The sequence below is a fragment of the Maniola jurtina genome, chromosome 10 (assembly GCF_905333055.1).
Source record: "Maniola jurtina chromosome 10, ilManJurt1.1, whole genome shotgun sequence".
NCBI classification, from domain to species: Eukaryota; Metazoa; Arthropoda; class Insecta; order Lepidoptera; family Nymphalidae; genus Maniola; species Maniola jurtina.
Genome location: NC_060038.1, coordinates 8,765,192 through 8,787,567, shown reverse-complemented (window position 1 = coordinate 8,787,567; position 22,376 = coordinate 8,765,192). Strand labels below are relative to the sequence as shown.

The 22,376-nt window shown below is 36.4% G+C and overlaps 2 protein-coding genes across 2 annotated transcripts in view; one reads left to right on the top strand and one right to left on the bottom strand.

The window, feature by feature from the left end:
• The window catches only part of LOC123868675, a 28,153-nt gene extending 25,558 nt beyond the window's left edge, over positions 1 to 2,595 (bottom strand). Inside the window, exons 1-2 of the mRNA XM_045911228.1 lie at positions 2,276 to 2,595; positions 743 to 916 (exon numbers count right to left, since the gene is read on the bottom strand). Coding sequence (XP_045767184.1) covers positions 743 to 916; positions 2,276 to 2,336 — 235 coding nt within the window. The 5' untranslated portion in view covers positions 2,337 to 2,595. The remainder of the gene's footprint in view (positions 1 to 742; positions 917 to 2,275) is intronic.
• Positions 2,596 to 5,800: 3,205 nt separating this feature from the next.
• Positions 5,801 to 22,376, top strand: part of LOC123868656 (RING finger protein 17) — a 30,061-nt gene continuing 13,485 nt past the window's right edge. Inside the window, exons 1-16 of the mRNA XM_045911189.1 lie at positions 5,801 to 6,010; positions 6,707 to 6,856; positions 7,531 to 7,775; positions 8,636 to 8,720; positions 10,023 to 10,154; positions 11,048 to 11,202; positions 11,278 to 11,358; positions 14,051 to 14,317; positions 15,285 to 15,373; positions 15,492 to 15,658; positions 16,364 to 16,519; positions 17,071 to 17,145; positions 17,474 to 17,626; positions 19,080 to 19,224; positions 19,817 to 19,951; positions 21,164 to 21,314. Of these exons, the coding sequence (XP_045767145.1) occupies positions 6,799 to 6,856; positions 7,531 to 7,775; positions 8,636 to 8,720; positions 10,023 to 10,154; positions 11,048 to 11,202; positions 11,278 to 11,358; positions 14,051 to 14,317; positions 15,285 to 15,373; positions 15,492 to 15,658; positions 16,364 to 16,519; positions 17,071 to 17,145; positions 17,474 to 17,626; positions 19,080 to 19,224; positions 19,817 to 19,951; positions 21,164 to 21,314 (2,094 nt within the window). The 5' untranslated portion in view covers positions 5,801 to 6,010; positions 6,707 to 6,798. The remainder of the gene's footprint in view (positions 6,011 to 6,706; positions 6,857 to 7,530; positions 7,776 to 8,635; positions 8,721 to 10,022; positions 10,155 to 11,047; positions 11,203 to 11,277; positions 11,359 to 14,050; positions 14,318 to 15,284; positions 15,374 to 15,491; positions 15,659 to 16,363; positions 16,520 to 17,070; positions 17,146 to 17,473; positions 17,627 to 19,079; positions 19,225 to 19,816; positions 19,952 to 21,163; positions 21,315 to 22,376) is intronic.

Sequence of the window (22,376 nt, the reverse complement as noted above, 5' to 3'; positions counted from 1 at the left end):
AATTTCTAATTTCTAAACTGATTTGGTCTAGTGGGAGGTTTTGGCCGTGGCTAGTTACCACCCTACCGGCAAAGTCGTGTCGCCAAGCGATTTAGCGATCCGGTACGATGCCGAGTAGAAACCAAAGGGGGCATATCGTAAAACTGTGGTATGGTAAAAACTAGCATACCCCTTCCAGGTTACGCTTCCATCTTAGACTGCATCATCATCATGCATATATGGATTTAGGTTATTTTAAATTCCATGAGAACTATTTGATTATCTATGCCTATGTCACTCTCCAGGTCTTTACCCACGCAAAAAATTACGTCTTTCCATTGCTCCGTTGCGACGTGATTGAAGGACAACCCAATAAACCAACAAACAAACACACTTTCAAATGATGAACAAGTAGGTATAAAAAACAATATCTGAAGTATTATTTTTATTATATTATGACATAGTATGTGTTCCAGTATATTTATGTGATAATGTATGCATGTAATATTATGTAAAGTATGCTTACGTGAGTTATATTATGTATTTAGGTATACATATTTTATAATCATAAGTCGCTCTTTCTACTTTTGTTGTAGCTTTGCTTTTTCCTTCACAACCTCTTCCATTGTCAAGGGTTACTGGTGGTTAGTGGATAGAAAAGCACATATCTCTTCTAGAGGTAAGTGCTTTTCTATCCACTTCTTAATTTTTTCTTTTTACTGTTACTTGCTGGTCCGTATAAATAAATGAAAAGACTTCTTACCCGGTATAGCCATCCCAAGTTCGAGATATTCCTTGACAGATGGGTGTATGAAAGCAATCGGCGCAGGCGCAGTGTTGGGCTCTGGTTCGGGCGCGTCCAGCGCTTGCGGCGGCTCCTGCACCGCCGCACTGCCAGCTCGCAGACGCTTCACTCGCGTGCCGTCTTGAGATCCTCCTACAAACATTAGTCATTACATTCATCATCAACATCATACCAGAGGCATATGGAAATTTCTTCACGGTTAAGACGGGTGAAGCTATCGAGTGACATTGGACAGCTGTTGAGTAGTGTTCTTTCTAATCTAAACCTAAATAATCTTTCTAATTTATGTCTATGATCGGTTGACGAAGACAACGTTTCTTTTGGTGACGAGCTTCTTTTTAGAACACAATTTATTTAGATACATGCTTAATTTAAGTCTAAAACTTTTTTAAAGATCTATATCCTACCCACATTTAGATATGGTTACATCCAAATATACGAGTAGATAGCAAGCTTCTTATAGTGCTGAAGAGCTTCTTAAATATTAGTTAACTGTTTTTGTCATGGCTGTGTAACTGATACTCGTTAGTGACATAATATATTAAGTTTTTGACATGGTCGTATGACGCAGGTATAGTTACGGAACCCTACAAAAATAAATTGATAGTGAATCGTTTTTAATCCGTCTGTCTATTAGCGGGCTGTATCTCATGAAACATATAGGTTTGTAAAGAGTTTAAATTCACAAATTGCGTTACCTGTTTATATTATTGCTGTAACAACAGGATTAATTTCAAAATGGCCATGCAAATTAAAAAAAAAGTAGGTAACTACATATGCATATAATATTTCGATGTAATATTTATCTTGTATGATGGTAGACCTTGTGGGAACCACATTTCGGACAAATAAATGTGCGAACCGACTCGCACTTGACCGGTTTAAATAATCCTTAAATCGCATTAGCATGCTTGCATATGCATCACATTGCACTCATTAATGATTAGTAATATTTTCGTTGGCAGGTAGTTAAGTCATACCGATTATTATCGATTTACCAACAAAAATACCAACTAATCTATCGATTCTCGATCAACTAATCGATCGTAAGAGGTAATGTGCAGTAGGTTTAGGTTCGTTGTCGACGTCATCTCTTGTTATGAGACTGCTGCAGCAGCCACAATCTCATCCTGTAGGTATAGAAGCAATACAAGACGTTGTAGCCTAAGCCTGAAGCATACCTGGCACAAATAAAGAAGCTTGCGAACAAGCTTTTATATGCAGCACAGATTTTGAAAACGCATTCGCCATATTATTTGCTCTATGTCATACTACAATGTCAAATATATCTATACATGTCAAAACATACGTACATACATAGAAATCAGTTGCATTTAGAAGTTATGGTAGAATAAACAAATAGTACATACTTATATACCTACAATATAAACCCTGAAAACATTATATTATTCTTCACACATTTTATCTAAAAATTAGTTTCACTTTGGACTATGATGGGTCTTTAAAAATAACGGTAAAAAACTGTCTTACCTATGACTGTAAGTAAGGATACAAACACTACCGGCAGATTTCGAAAAACTTTTGTGGTCATCTTGAAAAATTGTATGATTTCCTAATTAACGATCACAAAACATTCTGAACTGATACTGCGTCAGGGGAACTAGGATATTCACGAATGTCCAACCGGGACCAATGGCACATTGACAATAGTTTATACGAATCAATAAATACGACTTGCACTTGGCCGAGGTTACGTAAACCGCGGCAGTCGCGTGCTCTATCGGGGACAACCAAGCGCGCAATGTTCAAGATTCAGTAGCCAATGCACACCGGTGACCGGACCTAAAGCTACATAACACTATATTAACCTGACCTCTAAGCTGTATTGATGAGCTCTTATATCTAATTGACAACTTTTTAATTCTTTTGATACTAAAAAAACGTAGATGTATAACTAATACCTTCATACAGTATGGTCTATAAGTACCTACCTACCTATACTTATATAGTTAGATTAAGAACTATAGGCATACAATGATGTAACTCAAAAAATCAGTCAAGTGCGAGTCGGGCTCGCACACGAAGGGTTCCATGCAATAACACTTTTAGGCCTCATTCGCTCGAGAGGTTTAAAGCGTTCAAATAGAACAAATGCATTCCCAAGTATCAGCTGTTCACACTTCAACGCTCGTTAGTGGTTAGGTATATGCGCATTGCTGGAGCGAGTCAAATTCAAGTTTTATTGTCATTGATTTTTCGATTGTATATTATATACTATCTCTATGGTATATATTATGTAATTATGCTTTTACTTTTAATACATTATTTAAATCTTGTATAAAGGAAAAAATTGACTTAAGTATCTAGTATTTAGGTGGGCAAAAAATCACGCCTGCAGATCACCCAACCGAATGGTCTAACCAGGTTAAGTGACAAGTCACTGGCCTTCCACTTACAGCCGCAATAAGAAAAGACGAAGACTATGCTAAGTTATCAACGCAACGCGCGGGTAGGCACTTAATTGTAGACACGACCTTCGGCATGAAGAACTAGTTATTTCTCACTAACTACTTCGTGAAGGGACGGACGGAAGGATGGATGGACAGACAGACAGACAGGTAGACAGAACAATCTTCCCTCTTTATACTAATAGGTAGGGGCTCAGGATACGGTTGTGACAAACAGTTGATCGCCCATAAATTCTCTAGTATGCCAGTTAGCTGGACGAAAGGTGCTGATTAACAGCTAACTACATTAGAATACACATTTGTAAAATAAAATGTACTTAAATAAAAATACTAAAATTGTATACCTACGCACAATAATTAACTCATAGGATCAGATTCCACATCAAAATCCTCTTGTCACAACAACCGACCCTATGCTGGTCACATGGTGGCTATGCCTATATGGCTATATGCCAGGGGCCATGGACGTATTATAACTAGCTTTATGCCAGGGGCGGACCTTCGATCATAGACTTTTTTTCTCTCTCGCCTGGCTTTACAAAGATTAGCGAATGTCAAGTTTATAGTTATTTGTAACTAGTTAGTTAAACTATACAAGTATGGACCCCGTCTGTGCCGGCACTCGCCGACACACGCACGGCACCCTTGTAGAGGTAGAGCGCTTTCCAGTCAGTTTTAACAAAAAAAAAAAAAACACTCCAAAAAGGCAGAACACGCCCGCCAGCTAACACCAACACAGACGAAGTCCTCGATCATAGATTATAGGTGATGACATGGTGATATTCACAGGTGATATATAAATACTCTTTGGGGTGGTTGTGACCATAGAAAATACATAAATGTTGAGACCTCCACAAGCGTCTGTCGGCGCGGGCGCCGCTTACGCATAACTTGAATGAGAGAGAAGAGAAATGGAACAGAATATGAGTGGCTCAGAAAAACCAAAGGAAATCCCCTAAAAAAGTATTAAAAAGTTAACTACCGGTAATAATACCGGTTTTGCTTCCTAATGTTTTAATAAAAAGGTACTTAGACCTTTTTACTATTAAATTGCCAATAATAATTTACGAAAAGCCGCATAAAACTTCTAATCAAAGTCCTTATACTACTCTGTGGTTTGCCGCAGGTACATAATCTGTGGTTTGCCGGTTTCGTAGACTGCTACGGCCGGTTTGATCTTATATAGTCTGAGGGTTTGATCAAGTTTCACTGACAATTATGGTTGCCAGATGGCCGGAAATTCCGGGAAAGCCCCGGAATTTCACGTCTGGTCCCGTGTCCAGTAATTACACTTTATTGTCCCGAAATTCATGAACACTAGTTCTTTTCCACAAAATTAGGTACGACACCATGGGGCGGCGCGATCCTAAGTCGCTTTTGCAACACTGTGTGGAACATCCACACTGTGGTTGCATGAGTTGTTTTTATTTAAAAGTATTTTTTGACCTAAAAGGACTAGTTAATATATTGTGATTGTGTATGGTATGCATACAGTGTTACAATTTATATCTATAGGTTTTTTGACAAATAAATATGTTTTTAAACTCATTTGCATTTTTACTTTTACAATAAGTAGGTAACTAACTAGGTATATAACTAGTAATTTTGTAATATTTTTTTAATGCCCGTCCAACAGCAAACATTTGTAGTTAGTTGGATTTGGACTCTTAAACTCCAACTCTGTTTGTAATTGTAATCCCCATGGACGTACTATATAGTACGTCCATGGGGATTACAGTAATCCCAGAAATGTCCAGGAAATGATAAGCGTGTATCTGGCAACCCTACTGACAATGCACTGACATACGAAACAATGGCAAGTTTGGAGTCAATGCTGCCATTGATACGGCAACTGCCGTATTATACGGTAATTCAAGCACATAATTTCAGATGATACGGCATAATATACGGTAGGTTTTTTCTTACCGTAGTCCGTAAGATAATAATCTTACGGACTACGGCAATATAATATAGTTTTGAATTATTCACAAGGATACTGTCTTAAGATAATTACGATTACAATCAAGTGAAATTTTCCTTAGACCTTTTATGTTTAGGTACCACACAATAATGCTGACTGCGAAAACTGCAACTGTAAATAAGATTCTTTTGGCAAATCAAGCCATCAGAAATCAAGCAAACTGTGCGACATTATTTTCAACCATCCCAAGATAATTAATGCATGTAAAAATGAAAAACAAGGACAAATATTGTTTAATTAAATTACATGACATCAATGTATTTGAGTCTATTAGTAATCTTTATGGCGATGATATTTATTAAGGAGATATAGATTAGTTAATTGTCAATTATCTATCAGATCATTATTAGCAATCAGAATGTTTACAATAGCTGTACCATAGCTGTACCTAATTTGAATTTAATGACTTTGACTTAAACTATTGACTTTGATCGCTTTTTTTCCTTTTTAATATAATCTATATTTTTTGTTTATAATATGTATTTTTAATCAATAAAATAAGCAATACGGCAGTTTCATGATTTTATTTATTAATATGGCAATCTAAAGTACGAACATAGCAACTCCATCATTTATGGGAGCACTGTTTGGAATTTTTTTTCCACATTCTTGTGAGTTTGGTGGTTTGGTCTGTGATTACCAGGCTGCATGGGCTACGACCTTTGCCTTTCCGAAGGGGTTAAAAACTAACTAACTGGTCTGTGCTGTGATTCATTTTTTCTATCGCCAAGTGATTACATCGTGATTACATACTCTTTGTCTATCGCATCGCATCGTAAATAATTATTGTAGCGGCTTTGAATTTTGTCTTTTTCGGTAAGGAAATTAGATTAGATAATATCTACCTGGACAAAATCTTAAGGGGCATGAGACGGGCCTGCCCGCAAAATTCAAATTTAATTTGGAAACTAATACGACAACGTAGGCTTATGGCATTTTAATTGCGACATTGGCGGTATCATCCTCACAGGTCTTGAAAATCTTTACTTGAAAAGGTCTAGTTTAAGAAATTAACTCTAGCATCGACTAATTTGTGAAAATAGTCGATACTAGAGCTAATTTCTTAAACTGGACCCTTTCAACTAAAGATTTTTATTTTAACCTGTGAGGATACTGCCATTGTCGCAATTAAAATATCACGTATTATTTTACAAATTGTGAAAAACCAAATTAAATTTGACTTTTGCGTGCAGGCCCGTCGCTTCCACCTTAAATGCAATACATCCGCAGGGGATTAATTAAAACAACGAAACTTGAACGAAACTTTTGATGACACTTGAAATGCATTATGTAGGAACTTGGTAGGGAACCATCGAAGTATAGAAACCATAAACCTACATAAAATATAAGTATTGCCCTAAAATTTAGATTGTTTAACTCATGGACGTTTACTTATTTATCCGCTTCCATGGTTCTTCAATCGTTTTCATTATTCTTTTTATAATAGTATCGTTTAGGTATTTGGATTTGGAGCTAACCCCATAGTTTTGCTTTTGCGGTTTTCTTTCATAGATTTCAAGTAAATCCTGTCGGGTAGATCAAAACAAACCTACCGAGATGACAAATCTACAATTTTAATCAACTAAGGAACGATAAAGGCTATAATGGACGCGAAAATAAAAAAATGTTGCCCAAACTGCAGTCAATTATATCATCTGAAATGTGAGTAACTTTCTTTTTACATGTAAAAGTACCCAGACCTTAAGCCTATGTTATGGGATTATAAATTTCGGTTTCTGCAGCACATTTGTGGCTTCAACGCTGCTGCAATTATTCATAGAAGGAGAATATCACTTTAGATAAATATTTATCACTCATTTGTTATGTTGTGACCATAATCATACTACTACGATACTACTATGATCATACTACTATGATTATGGTCACAAGGAGAAGCTAAAATGTTCTTGATGGTTTTGAACATAATCATAATATGGAGAAGCAACTGTTCTTTGATAGTTCTAAACTGATTTAGAGAATTAAAAGCTTGAAAACAAGTGCTAATCACAGTGCTGTTTGTTTGAGCTATTTATTACCTTACTGTCAATCTGTGCCGCCAAGTGAATTAGCATTCTTAGATGATGCCATGTAAAACCAACAATGGTTTAATGAAACTGCCATACTTCTTCCAAGTTAGTACGCTTCCGTTTTAGCCTGCATCATCACTTACCACTAAGTGAAATCACATTCAAGAGCTAACTAATAAGTATTTGAAAAGGGTAATAACACAGACAAAAATTGTTCACCAAATCAATTAAGTAATAAATTTTTAGTGAATGCAAAACTCAGATCATAGGTGGTGGAAAGTACTTACATATTTTTTTCATATATTTCAGCTGCAAGTTCAAAATCAATTCCAAACATCCCATTGCTCCTTGCATGCGGCCACTCAATGTGTGAGTCCTGTATCAGGAATTTATTGAAGTTTAGTGAACCTATTCAATGCAAAGTATGCCTTCAGGATATGGAATTCAACACTGCAGACACTGCTCTGCTGATGCAGATAGATAAAAAATCATTATACAAATTATTTCCTATTAATGTTTATATGGTTGGAGAGCTTACTTTGCAAGAGATTGAGGTATGTTATAATATAATAATAATAAATTTAAAAAAAAAATGAATTATTATCATCACATATTTATACACAACTCTACAATAACATTAAATCCATACTGTTCATCCATAATATTTTTTCTTCTGTTACTTTAGTTTTATATTGTTACTGTTTTTATTTAATTTTTTTTGTTTCTGTTATTTAATTTTTTGTTATCTATACTATTTTATTTTTTAAACTTTTTTAAAATATGGTAATAATGAGATGAGATTTGGTGCACAGATAGCTTGCATCCTGGAGATGGGCATAGGCTACTTTTCATCTCAGAAAATCAAAGAGTTCTCACAAGATTTTGAAAACATAATTATTCTACATTGATGAAGTCATGATACCTCTATTTAGTACAGAGATAGCTTGTATCCTATATACAGATAAACCCAGAAAATGAAAGAGTTCCTTTGCATTGTCACTACTTATTACACCAGTTAATCTAAAGAGTGCTGTAAACTTATAAGAATACAATAATTTCTTAAACTTGCTTAGTGCTATTATTACAAGAAAAAAGTTACATGAAAATTAAAACAATAGAAATGATGCAAATATTAATAATAACTAGATGATACCTGCGACTTCGCGTGGTTATAGTTTTTTTAATCCTGTGAAAATTCTTTGATTTCCGGGATAAAAGTAGCCTGTGTGTTAAGTTAGGGTATAATCTATCTCTATTCCAAATTTCAATTAAATCCGTCCAGTAGTTTGCACGAAAGAGTAACCAAACATATACACACATACAAACTTTCGCCTTTGTATTAGTGTGATGAAAAATATAATTCTGTAAAAAATAATTTGTTTCCTTTAATGATTTAAAAAATTATAAATTACAGCCAAAGGATGCAAAAAAAGAGAAAGGCGATGATGAATGTTACATAAACATAAAGTCGCTTATTGAGAATACTGAAACGAAACTAGGTGAGTAAACACATAATGATAGTTAAACATATGTTATTTGAAGAGCTGTCATGATGAGAACAAGTGTAAATTAAAAATTTATAACACCCCTGATAAGTGAAGGTTAGTAACTAGAAAATAGCTGATTACTTTCAAACGGCTGAACCGATTTTTATGGATTATAGCTAAGAACACTCGATCAAGCCACTTTTCAAACAAAAAAAAACTAAATTAAATTCGTTTCATTAGTTTAGGAGCTACGATGCCACAGACAGATACACAGATACACACGTCAAATTTATAACACCCCTCTTTTTGGGTCGGGGGTTAAAAATAACTTTGAAAATCGGAAATAGTACAACAGGAAGGACAATTACTAGTGTCTGATCAAACATTCGGCTTTTGCTTCAGCCACCTTCAACCAAAAAAAAACACCTTTGGCCAAACCTTTGGTTTTGGCCAAAATAGGCAGAAGTTTTTGACCAAGCTGGAGTTTGTAGTAACCATTGAAATTGAACGAAATGCTACGTATGCACGAGAGAGAAAGAGGGTTGTTATTAATAACCCAAAAAATGCAATTCAATATAATAATAATAACCATATAATTATATTAACTTATTAATCGTTGTGACAGTCTAAGATGGAAGAGAACTATTTTGAATCTTTTTCACAACTGTTTTGAAAAACGTCGTATGATACACAGGCGTTAAGGTTATTACCACCCTTGTTTCACAACATACTATTCTCTATTGGGCAAGGTTGCAAATAAAAAGGATTTTAAAAGAAACACCCTGTTTTAAAACAAAGAAAAATTACTGAAAATGTCAGTAATTTTTTGTATCAGTAAGATACGTTTAAAACGTTGTTTAAAACATGTTTTTATGACATGAGGGGTTCTCAATTAGTCAGAATCTTTTTAATTATTATATTTTCTTTATTTTTTACTTTGCAAATTGAAAATACTAATTCTTTGTTCATGAACACATTTTAATTTTTTTGTGATGTAACCACAAATTCACGGTTTTCAGATTTTTTCCTTTACTATTGCTATGAGACCTACCTACCTGCCAAGTTTCATGGTTCTAGGTTAACGGGAAGTTCCCTATTACTTTTCTTCACAGACACGACGGACGGACAGACAGAAAGACAACAAAGTGATCCTATAAGGGTTCCTTTTCGTAACCCGTGTTGCATTGTATTGTATTGCATTCCCATACTTTAATCACGTTTATAACAAATTGTTTTAAAACACATTTTTATTTCTCAAAAATTAGAACCCTTGTTTTATACATTTCTTTGAAACAATGCCATCCTTGATATTAGGTGAATGCGTGGAGTGCCATGGACCAACAACTAAAATGTGCCAACAATGTGCTACTGCACTATGTAACAATTGCTTCTACAAAACACACAAAAATTTTATCGTTTTCAAAAACCATCAACTATGTAATATTGGTAAGTACAATGTACCTACTGTATGTAATGTATGTAAATACAAAGTATCACTCTTTTTTATTTAAATTAACTGTCACAAGACTATTGCATTGAATAATTAAAAAAATATAACTAATTGTATTTGTGTTTTACTTTCTAAAGCTAAACTTAAAAAAAATTATATTATGTCGAGATATCATTGTAACCTCAGTGGTGTACACTGACCCAATTCATACTTCACTGTGCAAATTATTGCTGGACCTGCTTTTCTATTCTGTCTGTCAATAAGGTCGCAATAACACCTGTAAGTTTCACTCACGTAAGTAGCTTACGTAATTGACAACAAAATTACTAAGTTAAATGACACTTAAAAGAGTGTTTACATTAGTAAATTGTCTAACTTAACGTTAACTTAAAAGTTAACTAAGTATGCGAGTAAAACTTAAAGGTGTAATTGCGGCCTAATATCTCTTATTATCTAATTATATCTTTACCCTAATATAATGTAACTTATATGGTAAAGTAACAAGAGTAAAAAGAAGTACCTAGATGTAAGTACGTAAGTAGCTGACATGATTAACTTCCGTCAAAACTAATGTAAACACTCATATAAGTATGTTTACTTTAGTAAATTAGTTGCCAATTAATTACGTAAGCTACTTACTTACAGCTGTAATCTTGGCCTTATGTAGAAGGTATGTTACGATATATTATGCAGGACTTCGTCTGTGTTGGTGTTAGCTGGCGGGCGTGCTCTGCCTTTTTGGAGTGTTTTTTTTTTGTTAAAACTGTCCATACTTGTATAGTAGTCCCACAAATTACTTTCCGACTTTCCTGAGGTGGAGTCGCGCTCCTATTACAATTTCTAGTTTGCCTTTCGTGTAATCTTAGTCATATAAAAATTTCAATTTTAGAATTTACTCCAAAAAAAAATGACTGCGAAATTCACAAAAATAAATGTCTAGATTATTATTGCAAAGACTGCACAAAATCAATTTGCCTGGACTGTATGATGGTTGGTGGTGAAAAATCCTGTAAAAACCATAATGTGACTTCCATACAGGAAGTGGTGAGTATCTTTTTCATTAAAGGCTTGTTTTTATTTGTCTTTGTACAATCTAAATGATTATTTCCTGATTTTTAGAATGAAACTTTATTGTCTGATATAACTGCTCTGACACCAAAAGTAAATGAAACATTGAGGAGACTCAGTAAAACTGCTGTGGTAAGTTTATAATATTAGTATGTATATACTAATAAAATTATAATAAGTTAATGCCCTGCGTGCTTTGCAAGCTGAATATAGCAAATTAAGTGTTTATAAATAATAAGAATATAATTTGTATCATTTAATTGAGAATAATATCTTAGGAGATAACACAAAATTAAAATAATGACGACGCAGTCCGTGTATGCCGTGCGATCTAATGTCGTTTTTTTTTACTTAATTCACAATTTATCAACTTACCAACAACTTATTTTTACAAAAGTTCATAAATTATAGCTTATAACCTTTTCAGATTATCCCTCTTTCTATTAGTGGAAACTGTATGAAAATCCGTACAGTACTTTTACTGATAATCCGTATAAATACCCAATAGAAATTAAAAACTTATAGTAAACTAGCTGATGACCGCGACTTCGTCTGCGTGGATTTAGGTTTTTCGGAATCCTGTGATAACTATTTGATTTTCCGGAATAAATGTGCTAATCCAGGACATATCTCCATTCCAAATTTCAGCCAAATCCGTCCAGTAGTTTTTGCGTGTAACAAACATACACACACATAAACACACAAACTTTCGTCTGTATAATATTAGTGTGATAAACACTAGTCGTGAATTTTTACGTCGTTCAAGGCCCGCGAAAAGTGGCGGCATTTAAACATACCCAATTTAAGCAATGTTTTAAATATTATTTTTAAAAAACCGGCCAAGTGCGAGTCAGACCTGCGCACCGAGGGTTCCGTGCTCGGGTATTTTTTCCGACATTTTGCATGATAAATCAAAAACTATCACACTAATATTATAAAGGCGAAAGTTTGTATGTGTGTGTGTGTGTATGTTTGTTACTCCTTCACGCAAAAACTACTGGACGGGTTTGGCTGAAATTTGGAAAGGAGATAGATAATATCCTGGATTAGCACATAGGCTACTTCTTATCATGGAAAATCAAAGAGTTCCCACGGGATTTTGAAAAACCTAAATCCACGCGGACGAAGTCGCGGGCATCGGCTAGTTATGCATAAAACTCTGTTTTAGAATATACAGGTACTTATACATAGGCTGCACTAAAAGTATCGGGAATGGAATATTTCCACTATTAAAATCTTTTTAATTGAAAACTCCTTGATTTTGAAAATCAAATACCATTTATTTATTTAAAAAAAGATTCTCGGTCTTGTCACAAGGTCTTGTCAAACTTGTTTAGTCGTTGAGAAAATGGAATTGACTCGAGAAAATTCTAGAGCGATGATTTATTACGACTTTCGAAGTGGTTTAACACAAAAACAGTGTGTTGACCGGATGATTTCTGCATATGGTGATGAAGTCCCATCTAAAACCCCAATTTATCGCTGGTTTGCTGAATGTCAACGTGAACGTGTCAAGCTCAGTGATGATCCCCGTCAAGGTCGTCCAAAAACTGCAGTCACCCAAGAAAACGTTGATGCTGTGCGTAAGCTGATTGAGGAAGATCGACAAGTGACATACCGCGAAATTCAGACAACTTTAGACATTGGCATGAATCAAATACAAATAATCTTGCATGAACAATTAGGTGTAAAAAAGTTGTTTTCGCGATGGATACCGTATTTGCTCTGTGAAGAGCAAAAAGCGACTCGCGTTACTTGGTGCGTCAGAACTCTCGAAACATTCCACGCAGGATCCTCAAATGCTGTATACAACATCGTATCAGGTGACGAATCCTGGATATACGCGTACGAACCCGAAACAAAAAACCAGTCACGAGTTTGGGTGTTCGAAAATAAGTTAAAGCCAACAAAAATTGCTCGTTAACGAAGTGTTGCAAAAAAATGGTGGCCACGATTGTCTCCAAAACCGGCCATGTTGCGACTATTCCTCTTGGGGGACAAAGAACGGTTAATGCAGAATGGTATGCTAGCATTTGTTTGCCACAGGTCGTTTCTGAACTCCGTAAAGAGAACTGCAACCGCCGCATCATCCGCCGTACAGCCCCGACCTAAGCCCTAATGATTTCTTTACTTTCCCTAAAATAAAGAATACATTGCGTGGTCAGAGATTTTCAACGCCTGAAGAAGCTGTGGACGCCTACGAAACGGCCATTTTGGAGACCCCAACTTCCGAATGGAATGAAGCAACTTCAATGATTGGTTCCATCGTATGGAAAAATGTGTCAAATTTCGCGGAGAATACTTCTAAAAGCAATAAATACATTTTTAAATAGTAATGTTGTGTCACTTCCTTGATTCCCGAAATTTTCAGTGCCGCCCTCGTACCCTTTCATATGATACCCCGCTTGGTATAGTTATCTTACTTTGAAAATTGAAACACATTTTAATTTTTTTTAAATGATGTAATAACAAATTCACGGTTCCCGGATTCATTCCTTTACTTGTGCTATAAGACCTACCTACCTGCCTTTCATGATTCTAGGTCAACGGGGAGTACCCTATAGGTATTCTTGATAGACACAACGGATGGACGGACGGACGGAAAGACAGACAACAAAGTGATCCGTTATATAAGGGTTCCGTTTTTCTTTTTGAGATACGGAACCCTAAAAAATTGCGTTTCGAACAATTTTTGTATTTTTAAACTATGGTATAACTATGTAAAAAATGAATTAAAATTATGAATCAAAATTACAGGCATATTCCTAATTATTGTGAATTACGTGTAATGTAATCAAGAATATAATTTAATTATGGTTTTCAGGATATTGGAAATATTTTGACTAAAATTGATGATGATTTAACTTCATCTGAATACACAACTCTTCTCAACAATGTTGAACAACATTTCTCCAAAATCAATGCTATCATACAAAAACAAAAAGAGATTATTACGAGCAAACTTCTTGACTTGAAAGACACTCAAAAAGAATCTTTAAAAGAAGCTAAAAATGATGTTGCTGAAGCGATTAAGAAAGTAACAAGCATATTGAATACTATCAACTCATTGGATTTAAAGAAGAAGATTGAGGTAAATGTTATTTTGAATTTGAATTTTGAAGATTCATCATTAGCATTACAGAATATATAATATATGTAAGAACAAAATTCTACTGCAAATTGTAAAACTGAAAAGAATGCTACATATCATATATTACACTTTGTACAAGCTTAAATAGTAGATAGTTATATAAACTTGCACTATGATGCAGCCTAAAGATTTAGAACAACTGCCTAGACCTTTGAAGATACCAAAAATTGTAGGTCACAGAAAAATTTAAGCTAGAAGGATGTTCCATATTCTAGCAAAAGCAATGCCATTAGATTTAAATCCGCTCAAGTGCTAGTCTACACCTAACTCTTTTGTATACAACACTGCAAGTCAATGACGGGTAGCGCCATCTATATGTTATTTAGTAAACCATTTTTTCCTGAACACATTTAAATATTTTTTTGTTGTGTGAAACCGCAAGTTCACGATTTTCCCATTTTTTCCTTTGCATGTCTTACCTATCTACTAGGTCTTACTAGGGTATCTACTAGGTCTTACTAGGCTATCTACTAGGTCTTACTAGGGTATCTACTTGTTCTTACTAGGCTATCTAATAGGTCTTACTAGGGTACCTACTAGGTCTTACTGGGCTATCTACTAGGTCTTACTAGGGTACATGTCAAACCTAAAATTTCATAATTCTAGGTCAATGGGAAGTACCCTATAGGTTTTCTTTACAGACACGACAGACATCAAAGTGTTCCTATAAGGGTTCATTTTTTCCTTTTGAGGTATGGAACCCTAATAATTAAGTTATGGCTTTTAACTACAATATTGGTACTCCTAAGATGGACTTAATATCGTTAGGCAGGGACTGAGGAATTTCTCTTATTCATGAGGATTGCCTGGGTCAGTTGCAGTGACCCAGTGTTTCAGTTTATGACTATGATATTAACCTGTCAATGCATAACTTTAACTACATTATTATAATGTATTTATTTTTCAGTTGAATTTGGCGACCGTGCTTGAAGACGCACGGCAAATTATAAATGCGCCATGGTATTTGAATCGTGATGAATCTGATATTCAAACAAAGTATGTACCTATTTATTACCTGTATATTTATTTTTCTTTATTACATTAATCTTTTATTTATAAATAGCTGACCCTTGCGACAGTACTAATTTGTTTATATTTTTGTTCCAATTATTAGTATTATAGTGAAAGAAGATTTGTATCCCTTGTTGAGTGACTACATAAAGTTGGAGGGGGATTCAAACCCCAAATATAAACTGTACACTACTACAGAATTAGCTGAAAAAAATGTAGACATACCGGCAGCGCCTACCTCTATTGTGTATCCTCCAGAATTGGTTAAAGGTAATTATTTTGGGCATGTTCATGATTAACTAATTAATTAGTTAATGAAAAAATTAGATACGACAATTTTCTTAATAAGTAAAACATTGAAATTAGTATAAAGAAAACAGAAACCGTAAAGACCACACATTACTTTTGTTTCTGGAACAATTTACAATGCAGTGTAGTTCATTTTATGCTATACTAGATTATGACCGCGACTTTGTCCGCGTGGATTTAGATTTTCAGAAATCCCGTGGGAACTCTTTCATTTTCTATAAAAAAAAGTCATTATTCTATATCATGCAAGATGATGCCGGCAACTTCGTCCACGTGGATTTAGGCTTTTTAAAAATCCCGTGAAAACGGGATTTTCCAGGATCAAAAGTAGCCTGCGTCCTTTCCTGGGATGCAAGCTATATCAGGATATACCTTTATATACATACCTTTCGTCAAAATCGGTTAAACGGATGGGCAGTGACAGATTATCGCATTTATAACAGTATACATGTACCTCCTATCACCAAAGGACCTGACCGAAAAGAGGCTTCTAAATTATTAATTTAATAGACAATTTTCAGAATACTTTTAAATATTTTATATTAATTTCGTTAAAAATATTATTTTAATAAAACTTTAAAAAAGTATTTTTTTTATGTTGGTCACAAAATCAGATCCTCTATTAATAAGTGGTCTTACTTTAGTAAACTCGTGATGTTATTTTAGATGTACGGCAGCTTAACAAACAAAAACCGAAGGAGGACAACACGAAACCACACACATTCGTCAAGGACGTACCAACTTATCGAAGCACCAAAACTGGCTCATGTTCTTCTCTAAACTTAATGAACATTGATTCTTCACAAAAAAACTATTTGACTTGTAAGATAATATACTTTCTGCTACTTATAAGTATTTCAGATTTAACATATTTTTTTACATGTAATTTGGTTTATAATAAGTCTGTCTTTATACTTATCAAGCAAAGATTAGCAAATAGGGATGCAATGACAAGGCTAACGAATATCTGGAAGAACTGAAGCATGACGAATATAACCAAATTACGTCTTATGCAATCACTAATATTTCCCATAACTTCGTATATTGTGTTGAAACTTCGACTATTCGTGCAAGAGAAAGATGGAAAACTAATACGTTCGAACTGTCGACTTGGAAGCGAATGTTACGTATTCCGTGAATGCCAAACGCATCGATTCTTCTGCAACTACAGATTAAAACACATTATTATGCCTTCAACGCATCCTTAGTGATTTGACCAAATATGCTAGTGAATGAGTCCTAACCACTCATCACTTGAATAATCCGTTGCTTTAATGAATGCTGTAAATTCTTACTTTGTTACGAATCTATTAAATAAATTCATTTGAAACATATATGAACATAAATCTTAAATACCCATTTCTTGTAACTAGATGAACAACGTCAGCCACAAGTGGAGTCAGTGTTGCCGTTCCCGGAGACTGAACGTCATGCACCACTGTATGAAGGTAGTAAAAATTTGTATTTGTTAACAGTTTCGTTCGAGGACATTCGAGGCCATTAATTATAGATCTATATGTATTAGTTTTCTAAATGTAGGTATGTATTTCTTAAGTCCGTGCGCTGCGCTTGTGTCGCTTCGCGTCAAAATGACGCGACGCGCACACAGAAATGATTGAAATAATATTTTGACGTTTTGTAAAATAAAATGTATTTCCGCCACAGATTTAAAATGGGCTGTCGTTTATACGTTCAACCAAATAATAATTAACTGTAATTTAGATAATATGACACATATAATCTGATTTGTTAACGATTACAATATTTTATCATCAGGCTCTCAGGAACTGATCTACGTGTCGCATATTGTGGACCCGTACAACCTATACGTGCAGCGCGCGTCTCAGCAGGACAAGGTGGAGGAGTTACTGCGCGAATTCCGCAACGCCGCGTCCTTCCCCAAGCCCTCGACTAGCCACGTCACTGAAGGTATTGTCACCGGGCTCTCGGAGCTGATGTACTGTCGCACATTGTGGACCCGCACAACTTGTACGTGCAGCGCGCGTCTTAGAGATTCAAGGTGGAGGAGTTGCTGCGCGACGCCTTGCCCAATGTCCTTGCCCAAGCCCTCGACTATCAACGTCACTGAAGGTATCATCACCATTTCATTTTCACTTCTTAGTTTGGGCAACATACATTGACTCACGCGTAGTGAGGAGAGAGTGGCCAAGCGATGCCGACCTCATATTTTTTGTTTATTTCTTTAAAATAAATATGTGCAATCACTATCAATCGCGCAATCTAAGCACTATAATATAATGAATATGGCTGAATTTGAAAGATGCTGACCAGAGAAACAAAACAATATGACGCGACGGTGATACACGTCATGCTTGTATGGATCTAATTTCGCCACTTTGCAGTAATGCATTTGCATTTTTATTGCCCGTGGAGTCGTCTAACGTTATCTCGACTACGCTTATAAAACATTAGGACAGTAGTCCAAATTGCAGGAAGCTTACGGAGGTAAGCTTCCCGGAAACAGATCATCATCATCATCATCAGCCTGTGGACGTCCACTGCTGGACATAGGCCTTCCGTAAAGAGCGCCACCACACCCGGTCCTCAGCCTTCTTGGCCGGAAACAGATGGTCCTGATGAAATTATCCTGCGTCAGTGCTATCCAGATTTTCTGGGATAAAATATCTGTTTGTTCGATTTTCACAATTGATACATTTAATTGATATTGTCGTTTGGTACAGAGATAAGTTGCACCCCGGGGATGGACATAGATTATCTTTTATCCTGGAAAATTAAAGAGTTACCACAGTATTCTTAAAAAACCTAAACCCACGTGGATGAAGTCATGGTCATCATCTATTTGATTGACACAAGATAGCTTGCATCCTGGATAAAATAGATTAGTGGAAAAGTTTGCCAAATTGACGGTATTTTATGAACATTCGTAAATATATATTTTTTTATCTGTACTATATACTATAAAGAGGTAAAGTTTGTAAGTTTGTTTGTAGGAAGTAATCTCTGGAACTACTGAACCCATTTTGAAAATACTGTGACCAGTAGAAAGCTACATTATTCCTAAACCTGAGTATAGCCTAGATTTTTATTTCCAAAAAAATTAGAAAGCCCTACGAAAATCGTAATAAGCTACCCGTGCGAAGCCGGGGCGGGTTGCTAGGAGAATATAATTATGCTCAATTTGTTATCGAATAGCTTACACATAACACATCACATCGCAAATCTGATGCGTCATGATTCATGAATGCTATCATAACAATATACATTGTCGTTGTCATCGAATCCCATATCTGTTAGCCATTCTTAATATTATAGTTATTAAATTACAAATATTTACTTTGTATGTTGTCAAGTATAACAAAATGTAGATTATTGAATAATTTAACACTTACATTTCTTGTAGGCAAAATATACTTAGTTTACAACAAAGCAGACAACCTGTGGCAAAGGTGCCGAGTCGTGAGCATCGACAAAAGGAACGTCAACAAGCCGATGTTCCAAGTCTTCTGTATTGACTTTGGCAGCATCGAAGTGGTCTCAGTTGACAAGTGAGTATTTCAATTTAGTTTATAAAATAGATGAAGAATCATCCAGAATATGTTTGGGCTCCAACACTGCACCATCCTAAAGTCGAATAGGCATCTTCTAGGCAACCGCGCTCCATCTTAGGCTGCATTTTGACAGATTCCCTGGCGCAGTGGTCTTATTAGCGGGAGATCTCGGGTTCGATTTTCGGCAGGGGTTTGGAATTTTATAATTTCTGGTCTGGTGGGGAGGCTTCGGCCGTGGATAGTTACCGCCCTACTGGCAAAGCCGGACCGCCAAGCGATTTAGTGCTCCAGTACGATGATGTATAGAAACCAAAGGAGTATAATAAACTACCATACCCCTTTCAGGTTAACCCCCTTCCATCTTAGACTGCATCATCACTTACTACCAGGAGCTATTGCAATCAAGGGTTAACTTGTATCTGAATAAAATAAAATCACCACTAGCCAGCAAGTCTTATTGCAGCCAAGCGCTAATCTATTTTAAAATAGAATAAATTTGATAGAAGTTTAGTGCATTATGTCCAGGCCTGAACTAAAGCACTATTTTCATAGCAAACACCCTAGAAATGCAAATTTTGATTGAATACAGATTGCGACTCCTGCCGCCAGCTCGCATCCAATCGCCGCCTCCATTCGCCATCAATTGCTGCCTTGCCAACTGCGAGCCCATACAAGGCTCCTGGACCAGCGAAGACGCCATCCTCATTCAGAACATTATTGACAAGTAAGCAAAGCTAAGTTTACCTTAGGAGATTTCTTCTCAAACCAGCAGCCCGGCACAATCGGAGCAACGTAGCCGAAGACGCGAAAGTAGTTTTTAGAGTTTCGTACCGTTTTGATGAATGAGGTGTTATTATGGTCCGGGCAAGATACGCTACATTTTTATGGACAAAATCAATATGGCAGATGTAACGTCATCCAAAAAAGTGGAGGTCTCTGATTGTTTTTGCTACCATATTGAGCGGGATGTCCAATGAACGAGGAGAAAATTCTGAGTTCATAAATATAGTACATGTACCAAGCGAATGAAAAACAATTTTAGTATATTTCAGCGTAAAAAACAATTTTACTATATTTCAGCGTTTATTATAAGAAATAGCCGGGGATTACTTTTGAACTTTATGCACTTGAAGCAAGCGCTTTGTGATCCACGTGCGCCACGTCCGCGCGTCAAAGAGCGTTGTGATGCGGTTGGAGTGCGACATTACAACGTTTCTTTTTGCTATAATAAGTGATAGCAATCCGCTCTTGCAGCAAGCGCGCTGTGATCCACGTGCACTACATACGTGCGACGAAGAACAGTGTGATGCGGCTGAGGTGCGACGTCACGACGATCCCCTTTGCTATAAGTAGTGATAGCAATCCGCTCTTGCAGCAAGCTCGCTGTGATCCACGTGCGCCACATCCGCGCGTCAGAAAGCGTTGCGATGCGGTTGGAGTGCGACATATCGACGTTTCCCTTTGCTACACGTAGTGATAGCAATCCACTCTAGCAGCAAGCGCGCTGTGATCCACGTGCGCTACATACGCGCGACGAGATGCGGCTGAGGTGTGACATCACGACGATCCCTTTGTTATAAGTAGTGATAGTGATCCGCTCTTGCAGCAAGCGCGCTGTGATCCACGTGCGCTACATACGCGCGACGAGATGCGGCTGAGGTGTGACATCACGACGATCCCTTTGTTATAAGTAGTGATAGTGATCCGCTCTTGCAGCAAGCGCGCTGTGATCCACGTGCGCTACATACGCGCGACGAGATGCGGCTGAGGTGTGACATCACGACGATCCCTTTGTTATAAGTAGTGATAGTGATCCGCTCTTGCAGCAAGCGCGCTGTGATCCACGTGCGCTACATACGCGCGACGAGATGCGGCTGAGATGCGACATCACGACGATCCCTTTGTTATAAGTAGTGATAGTGATCCGCTCTTGCAGCAAGCGCGCTGTGATCCACGTGCGCCGCATCCGCGCTACGGAGAGTGGCGCGATGCAACTGGAGTGCGACATCACTACATTCGATGACGGCGTCAGCCTCGCGCATGCGCTTGCCTTTCACGAACGCGCGAAAATTCCGAAAAATATCTCGGTAAGTTGTCGCATCATTTGTATCTTTAGATCGACGAAAATGCTCACATATTATGTTACTACCTGCAACTGCCACTTTGTCCGAGTGGATCTGTGTTTTAGGATTCCGTAGTAGTAACAAGGAACTCATTTTGATCAAACGACTAAAAATTATGTTATACGTATGCAAACGTCCACACAAATTTTATCATTCGTGTCAATCCAACCGAGTATGCACATGCGGTCTTGTTTTCTATTTTTTGCGACAGGTCGACATGACAATCGGGGTATGAGGTGAGTCTCCGGGGTGGGACGCCCGGCACATCAGCATAGTTTTCGTGTTGCACGAGTCCGTACTCCGTATCGACCGCGTTTATCGATTTCGTTGTTGCTTGTAGTTTGTATGTAAAAATAAAATAACCAATAATCCATTCTAAAACACGTGAACTGGCCTGAAAAGTATTAGAATGTGACATAAATATAATTGTTTTAAATACACTGGATAGAGATGTGTTTTACACTGGCATATCGATAAGTCTATATCCTGAATAAAATCTTATTAAAATAACTTTCACAATTCAAAGTGTTTGTAGCGATGTTAGTATTAGTTAATTTGATTTTGATTGTGATGAATAACACGTATGATATCGAAGAATATGTAAATCTATCGAAGATTATGTAAATGATAAAAAAGCGTGGATCTGACCTGCAATTCGCTCCAGCAATGCGCAGGACTTCAATTGCTTTTATACATGGCATAATATTGTATATCAAATCTTTGAAAAGAGCAACCGCCGAGTTTCTTGCTGGTTCTTCTCGGTAGGAAAGGCATTCCGAACCAGTGGTAGATGCTTTTGACGATTCAAAAGAACTTGTAAAAGTCTAATTGAATAAAAATATTTTGAATTTGAATTTGATACTTTAAAAAGGTGGTTATAATTTAACTCTTGTTTGTAATGTCACCTCACTACAAAATTGCCATCTCGACCTGTCGCGAACAATACGTTGATGATACTGCCCCTCCGTCCGCTCTGCATATAAAGGTTAGAGTCATAACTCTACCGCTCAAAATAGCCAAAGTAAG